At 44.7% G+C, this 19,445-nt stretch overlaps 1 protein-coding gene across 6 annotated transcripts in view; it reads right to left on the reverse strand.

Moving 5' to 3' along the window:
* The window catches only part of TJP1 (tight junction protein 1), a 92,038-nt gene extending 73,078 nt beyond the window's left edge, over nt 1-18,960 (reverse strand). For 5 of the 6 annotated variants that reach the window (XM_080396117.1, XM_080396115.1, XM_080396114.1 and 2 more), the window contains exon 1: nt 1,641-18,960. In XM_080396117.1, coding sequence (XP_080252243.1) covers nt 1,641-1,673 — 33 coding nt within the window. In that variant the 5' untranslated portion in view covers nt 1,674-18,960. The remainder of the gene's footprint in view (nt 1-1,640) is intronic. The other variant, XM_080396116.1, reaches the window with a different exon arrangement.
* Between the last annotated feature and the right edge of the window lie 485 nt (nt 18,961-19,445).

Below are 19,445 nucleotides of genomic sequence, written 5' to 3' on the forward strand. Positions count from 1 at the left end.
GCAGGAACCTTGCACCCCTGATTTCATACAAGAAAAAATTAGCTAAAATTTAAGCTGATGCAATTTCTCACAATTCCTCGCGTGGCAGAAATCTAATATAATACTATTCCTTTTAGGAGTAAAATCTATCTTCGAGTCCTATTTGTTGTTAATATAAATGCACGTGAACAAGGGAAAAGAGAATGTTTTCTCTGTAGCTAGATGATACCACCAGTTTGAAGTATTACCTCAAAATAATTACTTCTCCAACAGTATGTGTTTGCTGTTGAAGTGTGTGCACATATATTTAAAAATTTAATTGGAAAAACCCCAAAAAAACTCTGAAAGCATACTAAGAAAAGGCCACTAAGCTCAGTAGGCTAACAGTGGCGCTTAAGTTTTCCAAATCAACCTCTGGAAGCTGAATTTGCCTTGAATACACCTGGAAAGTAAACATAAGACTCCAGAGTTGCTAAAATCAGCACAGCTAACAATATCTTCCCACTAGTAAATTTACCGCTACTGTAGTATTTCAAGTAGCCTGAAGTTTTTCAGTAGTAAGGCGGTGAGGTGCGCACTTTGCTGCAGCCTGCGGAACATCCCTCCTGAGTAAGCGCATACCTGCAAGTGACATCAGACCGAAACCGCCGAGTTTCACCCGGGAGCTGCCCGGGGCCGAGCGCCAGCGGCGCCCGCAGCACCGGCTACCGCACGGGGGGGGCTCGTCCCGCTGGAGCCGGGGCAGCAGCTCGGGAGTCGCAGCGAAAAATTAGTTTGAAATTTAAATCCAAACGAGTTTCAGAGCAAACCTTTTAATCTCGCACGAAGAAGAAATAACCTGTTGAGCGTTCCTAACTCCACCTCCCCGCCCGGGGGCCGTGCCGCGTCCCTCCCCGCCGCGGCGGTGCGTGGGGAGGTCAGAGTACACACCCGCGGCGTACACCTGCACCGACACCTACGGATCAGGTGGAGGGCCGGCACCAGTTTCTGACGGATTACCGCCGCCCCAAATCTGTTTACCGTATGTCAGCAACAATCATTCCCAACCGATTCAGCGGCTGCAGGAAAAAAAAAAAAATCCTGCAGTACTGGACTCTCCCGGCTAAACCTCCCTTAATTGCCACCCGACGCTTCAGCCTGGAACAAAAGGGCACGGCCCGCCCGCACGCCCCTGCCCCGCTGCCGGCCGGAGCGCGCCCGGGGCTGCGCCGGAGGGGCTCTGCCTGGGGGACTCTGCCTGGGGGGCGGGCCGCCCCTGCCCCGGAGCGCGCCCAGGCTCAGCGCGGCCCCGTCCCACCGCCCCCGGCGCTCCCCGCCCGCCAGCCGGGCGCCACCGCACGTCCAACAGGTTGGCGGGCGGGCAGGGAGCAGCCAGGCGGGCGGCCGGCGGGGCAGCGGCCGCGGGCCCGGGGGGCTGGGGGCACCTGCGCGTCGGCTCGGCGCGGCCGGCAGCCGGGAGGCGCCCGGGGAAGGCAGCCGGGAGGCCCCGCGGGCCGCCTCGCCACCCCCTCGGACGAGCGGCCCCCAGCCGGGGCGGGCGCGGGGAGCCGCGGGCTCGGTGGGGCAGGGGCGGCAAGGCGGCTCTGCCGAAAGCGCGCCGGGGGCGCGGCCGGGATGGGAGCGGGGGGGAGCGCCGCCGCCGCCCCGGGGCTGAGCCTTACCTTGCTGGAAGCCGCCGCGGCTCTGGCAGACATTTTGTTTCCTTCTTTCCCCCAGAGCAGGGCGAAGCGTGTGTGCACGCCTGCAACTCCTCAGGCCGGGGGAGAGAAACTCCCCACCGCCGCCCGCGCCTCACGCAGCTGCCCGAATAAACATCCCAGGGCGCGGGGGGAGGAGGAAGAGGAGGGCGGCGGGGAGAGGGCGGGGACGGGGGAGGAGGAAGGGAGGAAGGCAGAGGACGGGGAGCGGAGGCTCAACTTTGATAAAAGTCTGGTCCCTCTCCCGGGGCCGGCGGCGCCTGGCGGCCCGGGGCCCGCCGAGTCCGCCCGGGGCGCCGCCGCCAGGGCGCAGAGGGCGGGAGCGGCGCCGCAGCCCTCGGGCCCGCCCGCCCCCTCAGCAGCCGCGCTGCGCGCCCCCCCCGCGCCCGGCCGCCGCCGCGTGCCTCTCCTCCCGCGCAGCCACTGACATGTCTGCCTGCCGGCACGGCCCATGCCGCCCGCGGGGGGGGGGGGCAGGGGGAGCGCGCCGCGGCCCCCGCTCCCCCCGGCCCCGCCGCCGACCCCGCACCCCGACCGGCGGCGGAGCGGCAGACGCAGGCGCCGGGCCTCATCCCTCCGCCGGCCGCCGCTCGGTGCGGGGGCCTCCGCAGACGTCGCCCGCCGCCGGGCTCCCCCGCGCGATGGTCGGGGCGGCGGGCAGCGGCGGCGGGGGCCGAGCGGCTGCCGGGCGGCCGCAGCCTATGGGAGCGTGGGGGGCGGTTTGAAACGCAGCGAGCGCAGCGGGCCGGGCCTGCGGGCGGGGGGCGGCGCGGCCGAGCAGGGCCGGTGCCGCCGAGCCGGTGCCCTCGGCCCTACAAGCGCCTGGCGCGAAGGGCTGCGGGCCGGGGCCAGCCACCAGTGCGGGACGAGTGCCGCTGCCCAGACCGGCTATTGTTCGAAGGGGCGGGACGCCAGTTCCGAATTGTACATTTCGTTCTTGAGATAAAAGCCATAAAGATACAAAAAGAAAACAACGTGGGAGATGTGATTTCGTTGAAGGTGGTGACTGCATAGCCTTAGCATTTCCTATAGCTCCCTGAACTGCTGCCTCAGGCTTTAGAAAATGAATTTCAAGGATTTTAGGTGAAGGGGTTTGTGACTTTTACAAAGTGAGCGTTTACTTAAACACTGCAAAAAATTATTTCTTCCATTTACAAAAAGGCTTTTTGAAAATTTGACAATATTTTGAGGGGGGTGGGCACGGGCAGGGCACAGGTCCCTTGCCCGCAACAGGAGGGCTCTGGCGGCGGAGAGGTGACCACCTGCTCCCACCTCTTGTGGGACCAACTCACAACTTACTCAAACCACTTCCAAAAGAATCACCCGCTAAAGTGCTTCAAGGCTCAGTGAAAAGATGGCACGGTCGGTGTATCAGCCACATCGCTATGGGCCACAGCTTATTAGGTTGATTCATTTACTCTTTGAATATTAGACTAGAGCAAAAGTTCCATAACTAATCTCAGATACATCAGCTTCCAGTGAGAGTAGGGGAGATCAAATCCTAGATGAAAATCTGGAGTATTCTGCGCATGCTTTGCAAACGCTCCACGCGGTACAAGTAACAGTAAAAGGCACCGGGGCCACAACCTTCTTGCACTTGTGCTTCTCATGTGCTACCTGCTGCTTTTGTGCTCCCTGCAATCTTCAGAAGCACTTAAGTTCTTAAAAATAGGCAACAATTCAATGATCCGAATCACTCCTCTACAAAGAAATGCCCTACCCGAAGCTACTGTATGAGGTTTACGTTTGTTCTCCTTTGAAAATAAACAAATTCATATTCCAGGAAATAGCTGAAGCAAATTCCCAAGGCAGCAGTCTGAAATCGGGGGGAAGGGCCAACTCCTCCACCATCGTGTGGAGAACACGGTGCTGCAGGGCAGAGGAAACCCACTAGAACCTTCTCCCTTACAGCAAACCCCCTCCCCAGACCATACAAGGACAGCCTCAAAGCTCCAGTAACCTCTAGCTTGCATCAGCACCGTCCCTGGCTCTCGGGGGGCTACCTGGCACCCGGCTGCTCCCGGAGTACCCCAACACGGTGGCTTCGCTCCTGTCTTCCCGCAGAGGCTGCGCTGAGCTCCGCAGGGCTCAGCCCCACGCGAGTCCTCCTACACTGCAGCACGGCCCTTCACCAAAGCTCCTCCGCTGGCCCCTGCCACGAAAACACTACTGCAGACTTTTGATTTGTTAATTGCGAGATGTAACTAAGGCTCAGGTATTTGATTTTTAAACTATCTGCACATGCAGAAGGTGGAATGTGACATTTTTTATGCCTGCATGCTTCATTGCCGGAGTCTACAAGTATTCACCGGAGGAGGAAGGAAGGAAAAAGCTGAGATCACGGCAGGAAGGAGGGGGGAGATTTTCAAGGTGTGGAGACACACGAAAGGAAACTCGGGGGACGCTGAACTGATAAAGAGTAGGTCAGAGTAATCCCTCCCTTTCACCTACCCCCACTTGAGTAAGTACAGTTCTGGGGAGGGTGAGCAATGCCTGCAGGCTGGTGAGGAGGACGGGCTGGAAACAGAGATTACAGACTGTAAACCAAGATGAGGCATATGGCAGGGGAGTGAAAGAGGACCACAGGCATGCGAACACAGAGAGCTGGAGATGGATCCCTAAAATAAGGGGGAAGGACCATGGGAAAGAAAAGTAGTTGTTTGGGTACTGGGAGAAAGATGGGGAGCAAATAAAAAGGTGAAAGAAAAACACAAAGCAAAGAAAGTTCCAGTGAAGATGGAGGTGCCATTTTTCTATCATCTTGCACTGGATGAGAAAATGCCATCAATCCATACACTGAATTTCACAAGGAAAGGGTCTATTTAGCAATATTATTAACTTCTATCGAGGGGTTTGAAACATCTGGCAGTGGATATAAATGACCACAGACGATCTCTCACCAGTCTGGGAGAGGACATACGTAATTTCCCGCCCACAGAGACTAATGGGATTCATTTCTTTCCTTCCTTCCTTCCTTCCTTCCTCTCACTCTCTTTTTTCCTGTTTTTTCCTTTGTTCCTTCCTTTCCTTCCCTCCCTCCCCATCTGCCTTCATCCTTCCTTCCAATGGTTGTTTAAAACTCCATCTGTACTCTTGATATGAATTAGAGGAGCTAGAAATGCTATCTTACTCTATTAGCACTGGTGAAATGCTAGGTTTGTTGGTAGATACAAATTATTTCAGCAAATGTTTTTGCTGTCTTTTAAATAAAGCAATATCAGGAAGATGTTCCTGTCCTTTCCAATTCTTCCTTCGGGAGAACTTTTTCATCTCCTCATTACTGAACTGCTCACAAGCAAATCTACCATCAACAGTACTGAAAATGCCAGATCACATTTTTGTCAAATGTTGGTCAAATCAACCTAAAATAATAATATTAAGTGAAAAGAAACCTTGAATGATACTCTGGTTTAACTTTTGTGTTTTGATTCTTAATAAAGTATTATGAAATTAATTGCTAAAATGAGCAAGTTCTATGTTTGTAAGACTATTGGGATTCCAGTGCATTCATGGACTCCCTTTAAAAAGGCTTTAAGGAAACAGTAAGTGTCCGTGTATATATATACACACGTATCGATATATATAGCAAGAGATACATACATGTCACTGCTTATGCATATATATGCCCTATATATAGTAAATTCAGTCAGAGACAGATATATACCAAGTCCCATCTGTTAGCTGAAGGAGCAGAATTTTAAACTATATTCCTGATGCTGCCCTTTCAGGTCCTGAAAACAGGATGGCTTCCAGAAGTCAACAGCTGAAGAAAAGCAAGTGCTTTGCTCATCCTTTAAATAATTGCTAGTGGGAGACGTCTAAAAAAAGTACTATTATATTTTCTTGGTAGGAAACCTAAAAATAAAACTTCTATTTAATCAGTATAGTTCAAACCATAACCCTAAATTGATTCAAAGGACACAGAAGGACAATTAGATGTGTGAATCCTTCCTTCTAGCTGAAGGAACGTGTATCTGTTACACTGCAAGCACAGGAAGTCTATTCTCTACTTTGTGTTGACTTAACTTTTTAAGAAATGTTTTGACCACTTAAAGATGGGGAAGAAGGAAACTGCAGAACCGCAGCGACTACAGAGACAACTTCCTGTGGGTTTTGTGGTGTGTGCGGCTCAGAAAGGGAACAATTCATATCAGATCTGAGAGATCAGACGGTTTTGCTGCCCTATGATGTAGTCTTGGGATACTTAGCTATAAATATGCCTATATATTACCAATGATGTTGAGCAGTTTAGTTGATATTGTATGTTCTAAATTTGTAATTGCCACCTGATTTCAACATTTCAAGAATAAAGAAAAAAGGGGAAGAGAACATCAGAATTCACCATGTAAACCGCAAGAGAAGAAAGTACCTGTTTCCACCTCAAGAAACAAGTAAGTGGTTTAAAGAAAGCCATGGGAAATTCATGTCCTTAAAATTGCACAGAATTTCAGTGTCTTGCTGAACCAAGTCCCCAGGGAAAAAATTAAAGCAGTAATGATGTCTAGTAATGATTCTTATCTTCCTCCCACTTCCACGCAGTTAAAGCTTGCTTCCTCTATCTGCTTCCTGTTTGAAAGGCTATGTTCCACTGCAGGTGCCTCTTCGAAAGACGCTGCAGATAATTGCCCAATACACCGTGAACACAGTCTTCCAATAACTCATGGCCTCTCACACACTGGAACTGTTAAGACAAAATCCCAACCATCCGTACGTTACCCGTCATGAACAGGTTAAAGCCTATACCTCAAGATCACACCAGAGGCTGGATATGCCCTGACCAGGTATAAACACAACCCATTTTGCCAGTCAGCCTGTCTTAAACTCCCGCTGTTCTAAAGTCATTGTTATCTCTTGTTTAACACCTTAAAAAAAAAAAAAAAAAAGCATTTAGTTTAACACAGTGCAAGGTTTTTCTGTTCAGTCAGAATACCACTTCAATTTGTAGGCTAATGGCAAGCGTACAAGTAGAATTAAAAGTAGATTGCAGTAGCAAAGCAAGGTTATTTTCAGCTTTAAAATACTTTAAAGAATTTACCACTGTAGAGCTGAAGAGTAGTCTCTTTGGTCATTATTTTGGGATACCCTTATAAAAAGAAACTCTTGACTCCTTGGTTTGGACCAGGTCTTAAGAGAACCTTTGTAATCTGTGTAATTCTGTGTAGTGACAAAATCCGTGACCGCTGTTTAAGAAAACGTTATCTGTGAGTTTTAACCTTGGTTCATGCCAGCAGAGCTAATTTATTACAGAAATTTTCTGTAAAGTTATTCTATTTCCCATCTCAGACAGAAGTTTTGTGAATGGGACTGTATATTTAAATGCACTGCAGCTGATCAAGGCTGATTTTATGAAATGCTTCACTGTAAGTAGCCACTGGACATCAAATTGTCAGATATTCTGAATTGTTCTACTTTCTCCACGTTTATTTGGTAAACAGGGGACAGTAAAAATAACCAGAGACAGACATGAAGCCTAAGCAGGCGCATATTCGCTGCTGATGTGGTTCCAGTCCGATAAACACCTACACCGCAGACATGTGCCACACATGCTCCACTGAGCTAGAATTCTTTTTTTCATATTTTGCTTTCTGAAAGCATGAGTACCAGTTCATTCTTAAAAACGCTTTCCCAGACAATAAGCAACAAGTACCAAAGACTAACTGCACAGGTAACTTTGATAAGCAGAAGTGAGGAAGGAACGCACATCAGGATAAAGTTCTTTGTTACTTATAAACTGTGAGTATTTTGGAGAGGCAGCCCAGGGACAGCATAATAAAATTGATTGATTTAATTACCCTGCTGGCAAACAGCTCTATATTCAAAACCAGAAATTTTCCAGGAACCCTTGTACCAGATACAAAGTGACAAAAGTGTTGTCTGAAACCCAAACAGAAATCCCCATGTATGAGGAGGAATGAAGCCCGGGAGGACAGGGGGTTGCAGAGGTGTGGGTTTCCAACCCAGATAGTTCTGAAACATGAGATCGCTTCTCCAGTTTCTTGAGCACAAATAATAGTGGTTGCTATGAGTACCACCGGAAATAATTGTGACTCGTTTCTGTTAATGAGAAGGGCATATATAACGTGAAAATATTTACTGAAAATTGTGCTATTCAACACAAAAACATCTACTGGAAATTGTTATACTGCTAACAGAGTTTAGTGATAATACTGCAAAAGGTGAGTTCATTGGCATCTTGATTCTTCATATAAGAAAGACTTCAGTGGGTAACTGCAAAAAGGTGGAAACAAATTACTGACATTTATAAACTATAATTCATTTTGATTTCTGCTCAGATTTTTACTTTTAGAACCTCAAGGTTTGTTTTAGGTTTTCTTATTACAACTGGTACAAGACTCCATCTATTCTTTTACAATTCATATGCACAAGTCCATCAAGTCAAGGGACTAACGGTGTACTTAAAAGCAGGAACACCAGATTACACCCAGTAATTCCAGTGTAATCTTTACCTTAGTTGGTAGCTCTGTCCTAGTAGCACCTGCTTTATAAAAGTGACTTCAGTAAGGTTTTGAGGAGGTAAGTAAGGGGATTAAGCTCCTGTGGTCATGCCCATAGGGTTATGAACCCTTTCCACCTTAGCATTTAATTTTGGTTTTACCTCCATATATTAAGAACAGTTAAAAGAAAAGCACATTAAAAAGATTGCTGTTTCTGTCACTGGAAGGAACTCAAGTTACTTTAACGTGTGCCCCCTGCAGCTTTCTTAACTAAAGATTATTGGATGTTTACGTTGCACAGTGATGTCACCACTATCTGCGATGGTTTTGTTGTGGCTCCCTTTAAAACCATTATCACGCAAAAATATATTAAGCTTGAGCCATGAATGTGTCAAGTAGTATTTTGCTATAAAATACTACAGTAGAACACAGTTTTATGGGTTTTAACTCCCTGTTTCAATAAACCCTCAAATGATCTTATTTAAGACAAATTTACTGAGCATCACGTACTTCCCATTTTAAGGGTGCTTTTCAGTCACTTTTAGTCTGTAGCAACTAAGGAGACATCTGGTTATCCATGATATTACATACCCTATTTTAGCTGTGTCTGCAATCAATAGCAAAATTTAGCTCCCAGGGACAACATGTGGTTTTGCAGTATGCCCTGGTAGAATATTTCATCTGTAACTGTTACAGTGTGGTTAATATTAATCTTTTTAATAATACACATAAAACTTATGACAAGTTTTTAAAATAAGTTTAAAAGTTTTAATTTTATATAGCAGTTTCAAGATGGCAAGATACAAGAGAGGCTAATAGAACAGAAAGTGCTTGGTGTGGGAAGATACTGCATTATTTCCTGACCTGTTGTTGTCAGAAAAAAACCAAAACATGCCATGGGTTATCTTCTGGGCTTCGGTACACAACAGCACATTAAATCAGCAGGCAATATACAGTAATGTGATGGAAGCCCTGTGTTCTTCTCATGCTACTTGACCACTTGTTTCTGCCCTTGTACCACATCACCACCTCCACAGCTGCACCAAGCTAACTCTGTATGGGGCTAACTAAAGTGATACTGGTTAAAAAATTATCCTTGCAGCACAGAGGCAGGAATAAGTGGCCATAGATGGGGACTTTTTAAGCTGGCTTTACTGGCAACGGTAACATAATTATGTACCTACACTTACATAGCATTTACCTACACTCCAAGCACAAAGATCTCCTCAGTTGCAGATTCCCCATCTATGGACGAAAGGCATCCTAGAGGTAAGGCACCCACACCTCATCTGAGCTAAGATTGCTTGCTTCGTTCCCTGGATAACTGCATTACATTTTTCAAGTGGTCCTGTAAGATATGCCAGCAAGCATGCGCAAGAAATCCTTAGATGTGCATTCTTTTCATTTGGAGATATATATAGTATTGGCTGTATATGGACCCAGTGAAACCAGTTGTCACTCAGTCACTCAAAAGTCCTCAGAAAACATGCGTGCTCTTTACACTTGGCCCCATTAACTACAACCTTTAATACATTTTCAGTAAGATATTTTTGAGAAGTAATTAAGTATGATTTTGGTTCAAGATTTACAAAATCAAGTTTTGATCACAGATTAATATTGGGTATGTCCAACACAGCAGACAAGGTTCAAAAAGATGTGAAGTACTAAATGAGAATTTCTGAGTCATCACGCTGCTTATACTGATACAGAGTCCAAACCTCACTTCTCTCATTTTATTAGATTCAGTCCAGCTTTCTAAGCATTTATATTGCAAACAGATCTGTAAACTGATTTACATTTGCCAAACCAGAAGCTCTTCAGGGAAACTCACTGGTGGCATGTGTCTCCAGGAAGGGGGGAACTCGATTTCAATCTTAGCTGAGTGCTGCTGGTTAAAACTGGTTGTGCATTTGCTTACTCAGAAAACATTAGCATTTGAGAAGATAAACGTATGTGACTATGGGTGTATCGTTACTTAAACTTCAGCTTTACATCTCAGAAATACGCAGTCAGAAGTTTTCCTGACTCTGCTGCATTACCAGAGAAATCTTCCTTGTTGTATAGGTTCACATGCCACAACCTATACCACAGTGATGCCAAGAGGCCCTAATCAGAACGATGCTTTCATCTAGCTAAAATGTATACAGACAGTACAGAAAGATTCAAAGTGAAAATATTTACAGTGTAAAGCTAACAGGGCAGACATGGAATTTACCACTCTTGGATGAGTGTTTCTCATGTCTTACGTTTCTATGGTTTTAGGCAGCACAGACTTCACAGAAAAGTGCACATTATATCGATTTCATTAGCTAAATCTTTTCTTTACACATCTGTCAGTTCAATCCAGTGTGCAAGCTGAAAAACTGTAAGTGCCATATCTTTTTTTAAATGTGTGAGATTTTAATACTTGTGAAAAGTGCTAAAGCAAGAGCCTAGGGACTGAACTGCTTCTTGTTTTCAGAGCAGGTAAAGCACGGACAAGCATTAAAGCAAGCTTCTCAGAGAAGCCCAGTCAGTGCAGCTGGTTTCAGTCCCTCAATCCCTTTGCCTAAAGGCTTGCCCATCATTTCCAAAGCTACGCTGTCCTCTACCAGAAGATACAGCTTCTCCCCATAAATCTTGCTCCTCAACTAGCAAGTCTTTCTGAAAGCCTTTTCAAAACTGGAGAAGTCAATATTGCCAAATGTTATGGGTCATATAATAGTCTTACTTCTTGTATTGTTTTAAGATGAGCAAATATAATTGACAACAAGATGCTTGACACTGAAGTGATTTTTACAGCTCCTAATGATAAATGTAACAAGTATACTGAAGGAGGTCTTCCACAGAAACTTTTATTTAGACTTATTTTCGCATACATTTACAAAGCTTCTCATTAAAGGGGCAGCCCTCAAAACAGCCTTTTTGGTTTTTTTTTAATTTTTTTGTCTCCTGAAGGCCCGATTATAAATACAGAGGTTGAAATAAGCCCTGTGACTATTTCCTGGCTACGTGGCCTACCGACATTTCTCAGACTATCAAATACATGCACTGCTGCTTTTCAGACATGTGCTGCTGGACAAACAGATTTCATATTGCTTCCAACAGTTTCTATCGGGGTATCCATATTCTGTTTTCACAGCTGGGCACCTCTTTGTTTTCTGAACAATGTATGCCAAGGCCATGCGAAAACCAGAGCCAGCCTAGCCCCTAAGTCACCACAGAAAGCATCCAAAAAACTTTTATGAGAAGAAACACCTTTTTCACATGCAGTACGGATTATTTTTTCTTTCCAGCCTACTTCTTTCCATTTCTGTGTCTGTGTCGGGGCCCTGGCTGCACTATATAGGCCTTAATGGCCCTGACAAATTGATTATAAAGATAATTAATTGTTTCTCTTGAAAAGCCCTGTAATCTGGAGGCAGCAATGGGGGCTGACAGAGATTTACACAGGCAAGGTGGAGGCCTTTTCCCCCCATGAACACCAGAGTTAGTTGCTGTAACTCACATGAAACCTCCTCTCTCTGTTCCCCAGCCAGAGCTGCATCATGAGCAGTTAACCCACTCGTTATTCTTGGCACAGAAATAAATTAGAGGGGTAATCACTGAATGCTTAGATCATTTGGGAAAATCAGTTAAATAATCTCTACCTGCATAAGCATATTCAACAAGGATTACAACTCATGCACGATGTTTATTCTATCTGCAAAGGCACAGGATCATATAGCAGCTGTTGCCCTCATGATATTAAAAGGCAGAAATAAACTCTGAGCTTTGCAAAATCTTTGCTCATATATATGCAGGGTCAGCTTTACCCATGCATGGTCATGAAATGCCCAGAGAGAAGGGTGTGAACAGCGATGCCTCCCTCCAGCAGCGCAAGCCCTCTCTTGTACAACCTGCTCGTGAGAGCCAGGAGAGCAATGAGGTAAATGTGTCTTCAGAACATGTCATTGCCTTAGTGCTTCATAATGCTACAACGCAAGTAACGAGATCTTAACCAAAACGTGATTCCATGTCGTGAATCAAGCAGGATGGTGAGCATGTGAACATTGTTATTTGAATTAAAACTTTTTAAATTAACATTTCATTGTGTATCATATTTCATTTCTAAATCAGCAGTAAGTTTCTAAGTGAACAGATTAGATTGTGTAACTGAAGGATATCTACATCATAGCCTTTTCACGCATAGATAATTTCAGTTGTCTCAAGGATAAGTTGACTGAAGTCTCCCAAACATATGTGTTATATACACAGATAAACAACTTCTTATTTTCTGTTTTCCTGCCTGCACTGAAAAGGCAAATACAGAGCTTACATGATCCTCCTCCAACTCCCCTTCCAAAAACTGTCCTGTGTCCACAGCAAAGATGGCAGGTGCTCCACCAACACACTACTGCATGGCAGCCAGGGACAGAGAAAGGAACGACCTCAGAGCAGAATACACCTGACTACAGTCTGCTTTACCTCAATTTATATTATTTTTTTGACAGTATGAAAAATAGCGTTCTACAGCACCAGCACGTTCTGTTTTTAAAGAGATGGTTCTTGTAACGCGACTGAAATGAACTCAGCTGACACATGCACTCCCTCATTAAAAGGATCTTTGAATATAGGGAAAGAGAGATGCTTTAAAAAGTCACGCATCTGAAGTTGTTTGGGAGTAACCTCTTTGCGTATGCAGTGGTGGCATTGTTTGGGAGTAACCTCTTTGTATGCAGTGAGTGGTCAGCCACGGGCTGTGCTCCCTACAGAAACCATCCGGCTGCATGCTGGGGGGGAGTCATCGGCAAGAGCCCCGGGTTCACCCACAGCCTGCGTGGCTGGGGAAAGGCAGCTCTCCCCTCTGCCAAGGGACTCCGCCAGAACGCTCCCTCCAAGCCCGTCGGAGGACGCAGTGAGTCAGTGCTCTTCCTCCGGAGGCACCTTGGCCACACACCCGCTCTGACCTGCTCTGCTCACTTAGCCATGCTCCATCTGCACGCCACAGCCCTCTTCCCCCGGGCACAGCTCCTGCCATGGAAACCTTCTTCAGACTCCAGAGGAGCCCGACTCCCTGCGTGCCTAATATTTTTAGAAATGACCCTGTTGCTGCGATGTATTACAAATGAAATGAATGCACCGTTATATAACATTATTACTATTACATCGTAGCCTTTGCCTCAGAGAGACAGAGGCATAGCAGCTACCACAACTCTGCCACGTTAAGGGGCAGAAGACATTTCAGCTGGACATGGAGTGCATGATACCTTGCATAAAAACAGAGGTATAACAGAGCACTTGGATCGCAGATATCCCCTTACTCCATAAAAAAGTTATACATGTATGAATCTTGAATGACTTGCAGCATGAAAACAAATGCTAGGCCACCAGCTGAGACTTCAACTCATTTTGAGCCTCTAATTATGCCTGAACAGCTCTTGAAAACACAGAAACCTGCTTCTGACTACATAGCAAAGCATGGAATAGGCAAGGCAAATATTGTAGTAACCTTCACGAGTGATCTGATAGTTATTGTGGAAACTGTTCTCTGCCCCTTATCCTCCCTGGGAAGCTGGTACTGATTATGAAAACATACTTAACAATAAGATGCTCTAGAAATCGACCCCCCTTTTTTTCCCTAACATTTATTTCAGTATTTTAAACAAGTATTTAACTTGTGATGTTATCTTTCCGTTTCCATTCTCGGCTGTATGGAAGAAGTATTTAATAGGCATACTTTGATGTAAGCACAGATTCATAGACAGATAATTTTCTTCTGAACGAACTTGTTTCTGTAAATATAAATGCGATGCAAACATAACTGGCACAGTCCTGTCTGTGGTAACAGCTGTGATTAAGTCACACCTGCTTCTTTTGTTAGGGATGTTTATTAACCTCCATTTTGCAAGGAAAGGGCAAACAACTGTGACTACACCCATATTTTAGCAGCAGCAGGATACAGATGTTAAGTTCTGGACTGCACTAGCCCCACACTCCTCCAGCTCTGTAAACGGCCTCAAAGCCAGCCTTCTTCATTTTTCTTTTCTTGTTTTGGGGTTTCTTTATACGGAGATCATTTACTAGGCTCTTCATTTTTGCTAATATCAGAAGGGGAAAAAAAGTGTAGAATACATACATGAAGCATACTGCTTCTCAACATTCTTTTTCCCAGCATTTTCTGAGACCTTTTTAGAAGAAAGTATTCATTGTTCACAGAGAATTCTCTTGTATGACCTTAGTATTGTCACCTCTTCCCCGTGGAGGGGAACCGCTGAGACCCAAAGAGCAGAATTACCTGGCTTTTACCACCCAGCTGCCACAGGCATGCTCCGTCACCCTGGGTTTATCATTTCTCTGTACAACAGTAAGGCATCAATGCGGGCTATATGGCCAAACTAATAACTTGAAGAAGCTTTTTTATGTGCTTTAGAAATTCACTGGCGGTACATAAATACACAGTACTGCTGTTAAATTGTAACTGAAAAAGCCAAAATGAAGCCAAATACTGGTAGCGATTCTTAAAAAATCATGCAGCTTGCATATTCAATGGGTGATACTTTCATTTCATTTTTTTCTCTCCCGACTGAGCATCTTAAAGTGCTTGTTACTTTGGCAAGGTAGCTTATTATAGGCTATTAACTACTGGCAAAGTACGGGAATTTGACAGGTTGTTCTTAACAGCCAAGGCCAGCTGTTGCCACTTTCTTCCACAGGATAAAGTTTTTGCAGATACAGTGCAGGCAGTCTGGGCTTTTTTGAAAACTACATTACACTGTAAAGCACAAACTTATTTTTCATTTCTTCATATTACCACCTCAATTTCTCCTTCAGCATTACAGTTGTGTAATCTCTACGCTTGGAGGTTTTCAAGATGAGACTGGCTACAGCCCTGAGCAGCCTGGGCTGGCCTCACAGCTGACCCTGCTCTGAGCGGAGCCTGGACCCTTGTCAGGTCCCTTCTGACCTGAACTACTGCACAATCCTATGCTTAACTGCTTCTTCCTAGTGAAAATTAGAACTTCTTGGAGTTTCCACTTCTGTATTAGCTTGTTTTTACAACAGGATATTAATTTTATGCTCTGCACATTTTCAACCTCCCTAACTGGCTTCCTAAAGTATTTTCCACCTCCAGTGGAGGTCACGTTTTCAAGATTAAGTAACAGCCGTGAGCTTTATTATACCTTTCCCCCCACTTTCTGCTGTCTGACAGGAAACATTACTGCCAATGGGCAAACAATGTGCTTTTTTTTCCTCTATTCCCTTCTCAAAAAGATACTGTTAAAAGAGTTAGGAAAAGCAGGTCAGATCTGCACACACCAATATGAGGATTTCTCCTGTCTTTAAAAGCTAATACGAAAACAAAATCATTTACTTAAACTTAGTAAAATGACTGCTGCAGTCAGGAACCAAAAGAAAGCAGCTAGGAAATGATAAACTAAGTCCCAATTGTTGTTACTTCCACCATACTGTTGTTGATATTTATCTCCTTTAAGCACAACTCAATATGCAAACAGAAACACCTTCAATATTTTTGTTTTCATGGATTTAAGATCTGTAATGCTAGGCCAAAACATTTTTTTTCCCCTGCAAAAACAAGCCAGTATAAATGGCTCCAGTGAGTAATTTTCCTTAAGGGCCACTACGTAAGTCTGGCATATTTTCTGACTATCCACATTACTGAAGGTTGCTTACAGCTTTGAGCAAAACAGCGAGAGTACTGCCATCCTCGTGCTCAGACTTCCAAGGAGACAACTCTGTTGATAAGTTACAGAAAAAAGGACTCTCTGTTTGCACACACACTTGTACGCTTTTCAGTGTCTTGCCAAAGCCTGTCCACACTTAGAGGTCCTGGTGGATTCTGGATATGCAAGCACAGCAATCCACCCATGATCAGTGAGTCACCACGGCATGAATATCCTATGATTAAACCACTTATGCTTCTTTTGCTGTGGCCACTCGACACTGGAGCCTTTCCAAATAAGTTCGCATCCTCCTGCTCCAAGATCTGTTGATCTCTTCAGTACACCTCGTTTGAGATGGTAGCATCGAGGATTGTGGGACTAAGCACTACTGGAAGGCAATAAATCACAATGCCAAACTTAGTAATTTCTACGATTATCTGTTTTTCCCTCTTATCCAGCTCATCCAGGACAATCAGCACCATCTTCCAGCTGTGACATGCCAGGTGGAGGAAGCACTGTGAAGGCATTTTGGTACCATGATAATGACTGCTAAGAAGCCACCGCACATGTCAGAGATACAATGACTAGAGAATACACCAGAATCAGCAAAAACGTGATGTTAAAATGAGGAGCTGGAAGGTGGAAAACAGCTGTTTTGGGGACTGGGATGTACCCAGGTCTACTTTCATCTATGTAAACTTAATCCACAGATGAAACGGAACCCAGTACAGTAATAGAAGTGGCAGATAACTTACAACTAAATAGGGGCACAAGACGAGTTTTCTGGAAGAGCCCCAAACAACTGAAATAATCATGTAAACAGTCTCTAAAACTCAGCCCCCTGCAGTGCTATGAAATAGGGGCAGCAGAGAGGACTGACACGCACGGCAGCATTCCAGCTCTGCCTCAGAACCCCAGTAATGGGGATGGCCACAACTCCCTTTTGTTGTTTGTAAGATTATCTATAGCTCTTTGTTAACATCTCCCAAGATTTTTGTGCCTTAAAGATAAAAACATCTCCACCAGAGACAGTTTTTCTCCAGTGTTTTATGGAATGTGGCTGCTCCCTTTCATATGGTACCAAGAGGTATTTTCTCTGTGTATTGTGAACTGGCATCTACTACAACCTAGGCAGTGCAACAAGATGCCTGTTTCCTAAGACTGTAATTCTTTTTTTTTTTTTTTTTTTTTTAGATGTTTGCAAAATGGTGGTGTCCTTAAAAGAACAACCGCATCATGTAGAGGACTGAAGGAAAACTCTAATTTAACTAAAGAGCCCTTAAGCTGCCTCAGTTCAGACTTGTTCCCAAGAGAACATTGCTGGGAGCCAACTACGGCTGCTTCCTTCTCTGCTTTCTGTTGCTGGCAAGACCAAATCTATTTTTTTACTGACATGCCGCTTGTAATATGCTATGAAATGCAGACAAAACGCAAAGACAAATCACAAGCTATCTTGATAAACATTTGACATCAGTTTCCAATGCTTAGAAATAGTTTTGTGATGCTTTGAACTCAGGTAACGTAGGGATGATAATACAGCAGTCTAGCATTTTTGTGGTTTAGTTGCACAGAATGTCAGCAGTGAGATGAACAGCTACCTTACATAAAAGAGCATATTCTAGCATCTTTACATTTAGACTGCTGTACCTGGAGGCTCTTGATCATCACTTTGGCTGTGCTACTGGCTCTCTGCATAAAGAAACCACTCAAGTCACTTAATATGCTCAGTTCTATCACCTATAAAGTAAAAATAGGTAAGTGCCTTTGTAAAACACCTCAAGATCCTGTGATGGATATGTTATATAAATGCTATTTATTATGGTACACATTTCTTTGCTACATTCACCTATCTCCAAGCAGAATTTGAAAAGTCTTGGTAATACTTCATTGACATCCCTTACTTTGCAACTTTGATTTTAAACAGGCATGTTCTCTGTTCAATCTACTTTCAGTCTCATTCTCTCTGACGTTCCTCCTGATCTCCAGACAGGAGTGGCTCTCTCATTTGTGCTGCTTCAGCAGTCCCAAACTCTTGACTGCCTTTAACCTACTGAATCACTTCCTAACTTTAAGTGATGCCTGTAAACTTCTCTTCACCTGAACCTGAAGATGAGCACTTCAATCACATTTCTCCACTGTAGCAAACTCACATGCTGGAATGAATTTTGCAAGATAGTTAGGTTTTGTTGTATTTCAAACCCAGCTTTTTTCCCCCACCATCTCTGTCATTTTCCTTTTGCCTTGCTAGGTAACTGCCTGCACTTACTTTGATAGAGTTCATACCTCTTTCTTTCTGCTTCTTTTTGTGAATAGTTTTGAGCAACAACAAAAATAATGTTATCTGAGGACACAGGTACATTTACAAAATGTCATAAAAACATATTTTTGGCAATAATCCCAGAACAAAACAGAGATATTTTGGAAAGGCCTCCATTTAAAAATAAATTATGTTCTAAACCTGGGGTCCCTGTGCTTTTTCAATTGAATGGGTTCTGTCATTCCTTACACACAGCTACTAGCACCTTACACACAGAGAGATCCTCATGGAAATGAGTGAAGAGTCAGGGAGTTACAGCACTGCCTCATATCAACAGATCTTTCCTCATACTGCTCTGAGTGAGGTGTCTTGTCTGTTGCCAACATCCTTCTTCCCAGAGTGCAGTAGCACAGTAGCCACAGCAACTATCTAAAAGGAAGAAATTATCAGCATGCTGTTTACCTTACTTTCAGATGTCTTTTAAAGGAGTTACCTGCTGGAAATAAAGGTAAGTGGCAGTAGCTGGTTATTTATGCAATGCAATAATGAGGAGAGCATTACAGTAGCTCTGTGGAAGGATCGGTGGAGTTTGGTTCTACTCCTGCACTCAATGAGCAAAGAATTTCAAAGCTGTCCTTCCATTCCAGTCCCCTGTTCACCAGGTGACCCCGAATAACTAAAATTGAGTTTTCATCTGCCTGTATTTCCTTAGGCAGATAATGCACTTCATTTCTTCTGGAAGGGGCAGCCCAGGAGGAGGTAAAAATTACTTTAAGTCATATCTGTGTTGCCTGCACGCTGTCCATGCCTAGGGTTACGACAGTTCCTTCTGTAAATTAGCAGAATGCTACAAGCACACTTCATCATGTCCTCAGTGGACCTCCTACGATGGGAGCTGTGGTGGGAAAAACACAGGCCCCCCCAACATCAAACATACCATGGGAATTGTCTCCGGGACTCTCACACAAGTCCTCTGAAATCCCCGTGCCACTGCAGCACACAGGAGGCACCAGTTCAGCTACACGAAAAACAGAATCAAGCCCTACCCCTCAGTAAGACAATGGACTGGCAGAAGCAAAAAGGGCTATAAAAATTACACTCACTACCTGAAAAATAAAACTCTATCTAAGCTAAACCTGCACAGAGGCCAAGGCACTGGAAAAGTGCCGGGGGAACAGGCTGGCAACGGTGCACTGTGTTGTGAATGCCAGGCTTCCACATCCTCCTGCGTGCCTGCTGCTGGTGACAATGTTGTGATCTTAGGAAACATTCAGCTGCTGCCCAGTCCACTGTAACTTCTGCTTTGCTTGTGACTACCCTGTTATTTTACTAATATTTTTAATGTTTCCACATCTGAAACTGCTGATATCAAATACTGATCTGGTACTGTACAGATTCTTTCAGACGTACGCGA

Source organism: Falco punctatus (assembly GCF_963210335.1).
Source record: "Falco punctatus genome assembly, chromosome: 7".
Taxonomy (NCBI): domain Eukaryota; kingdom Metazoa; phylum Chordata; class Aves; order Falconiformes; family Falconidae; genus Falco; species Falco punctatus.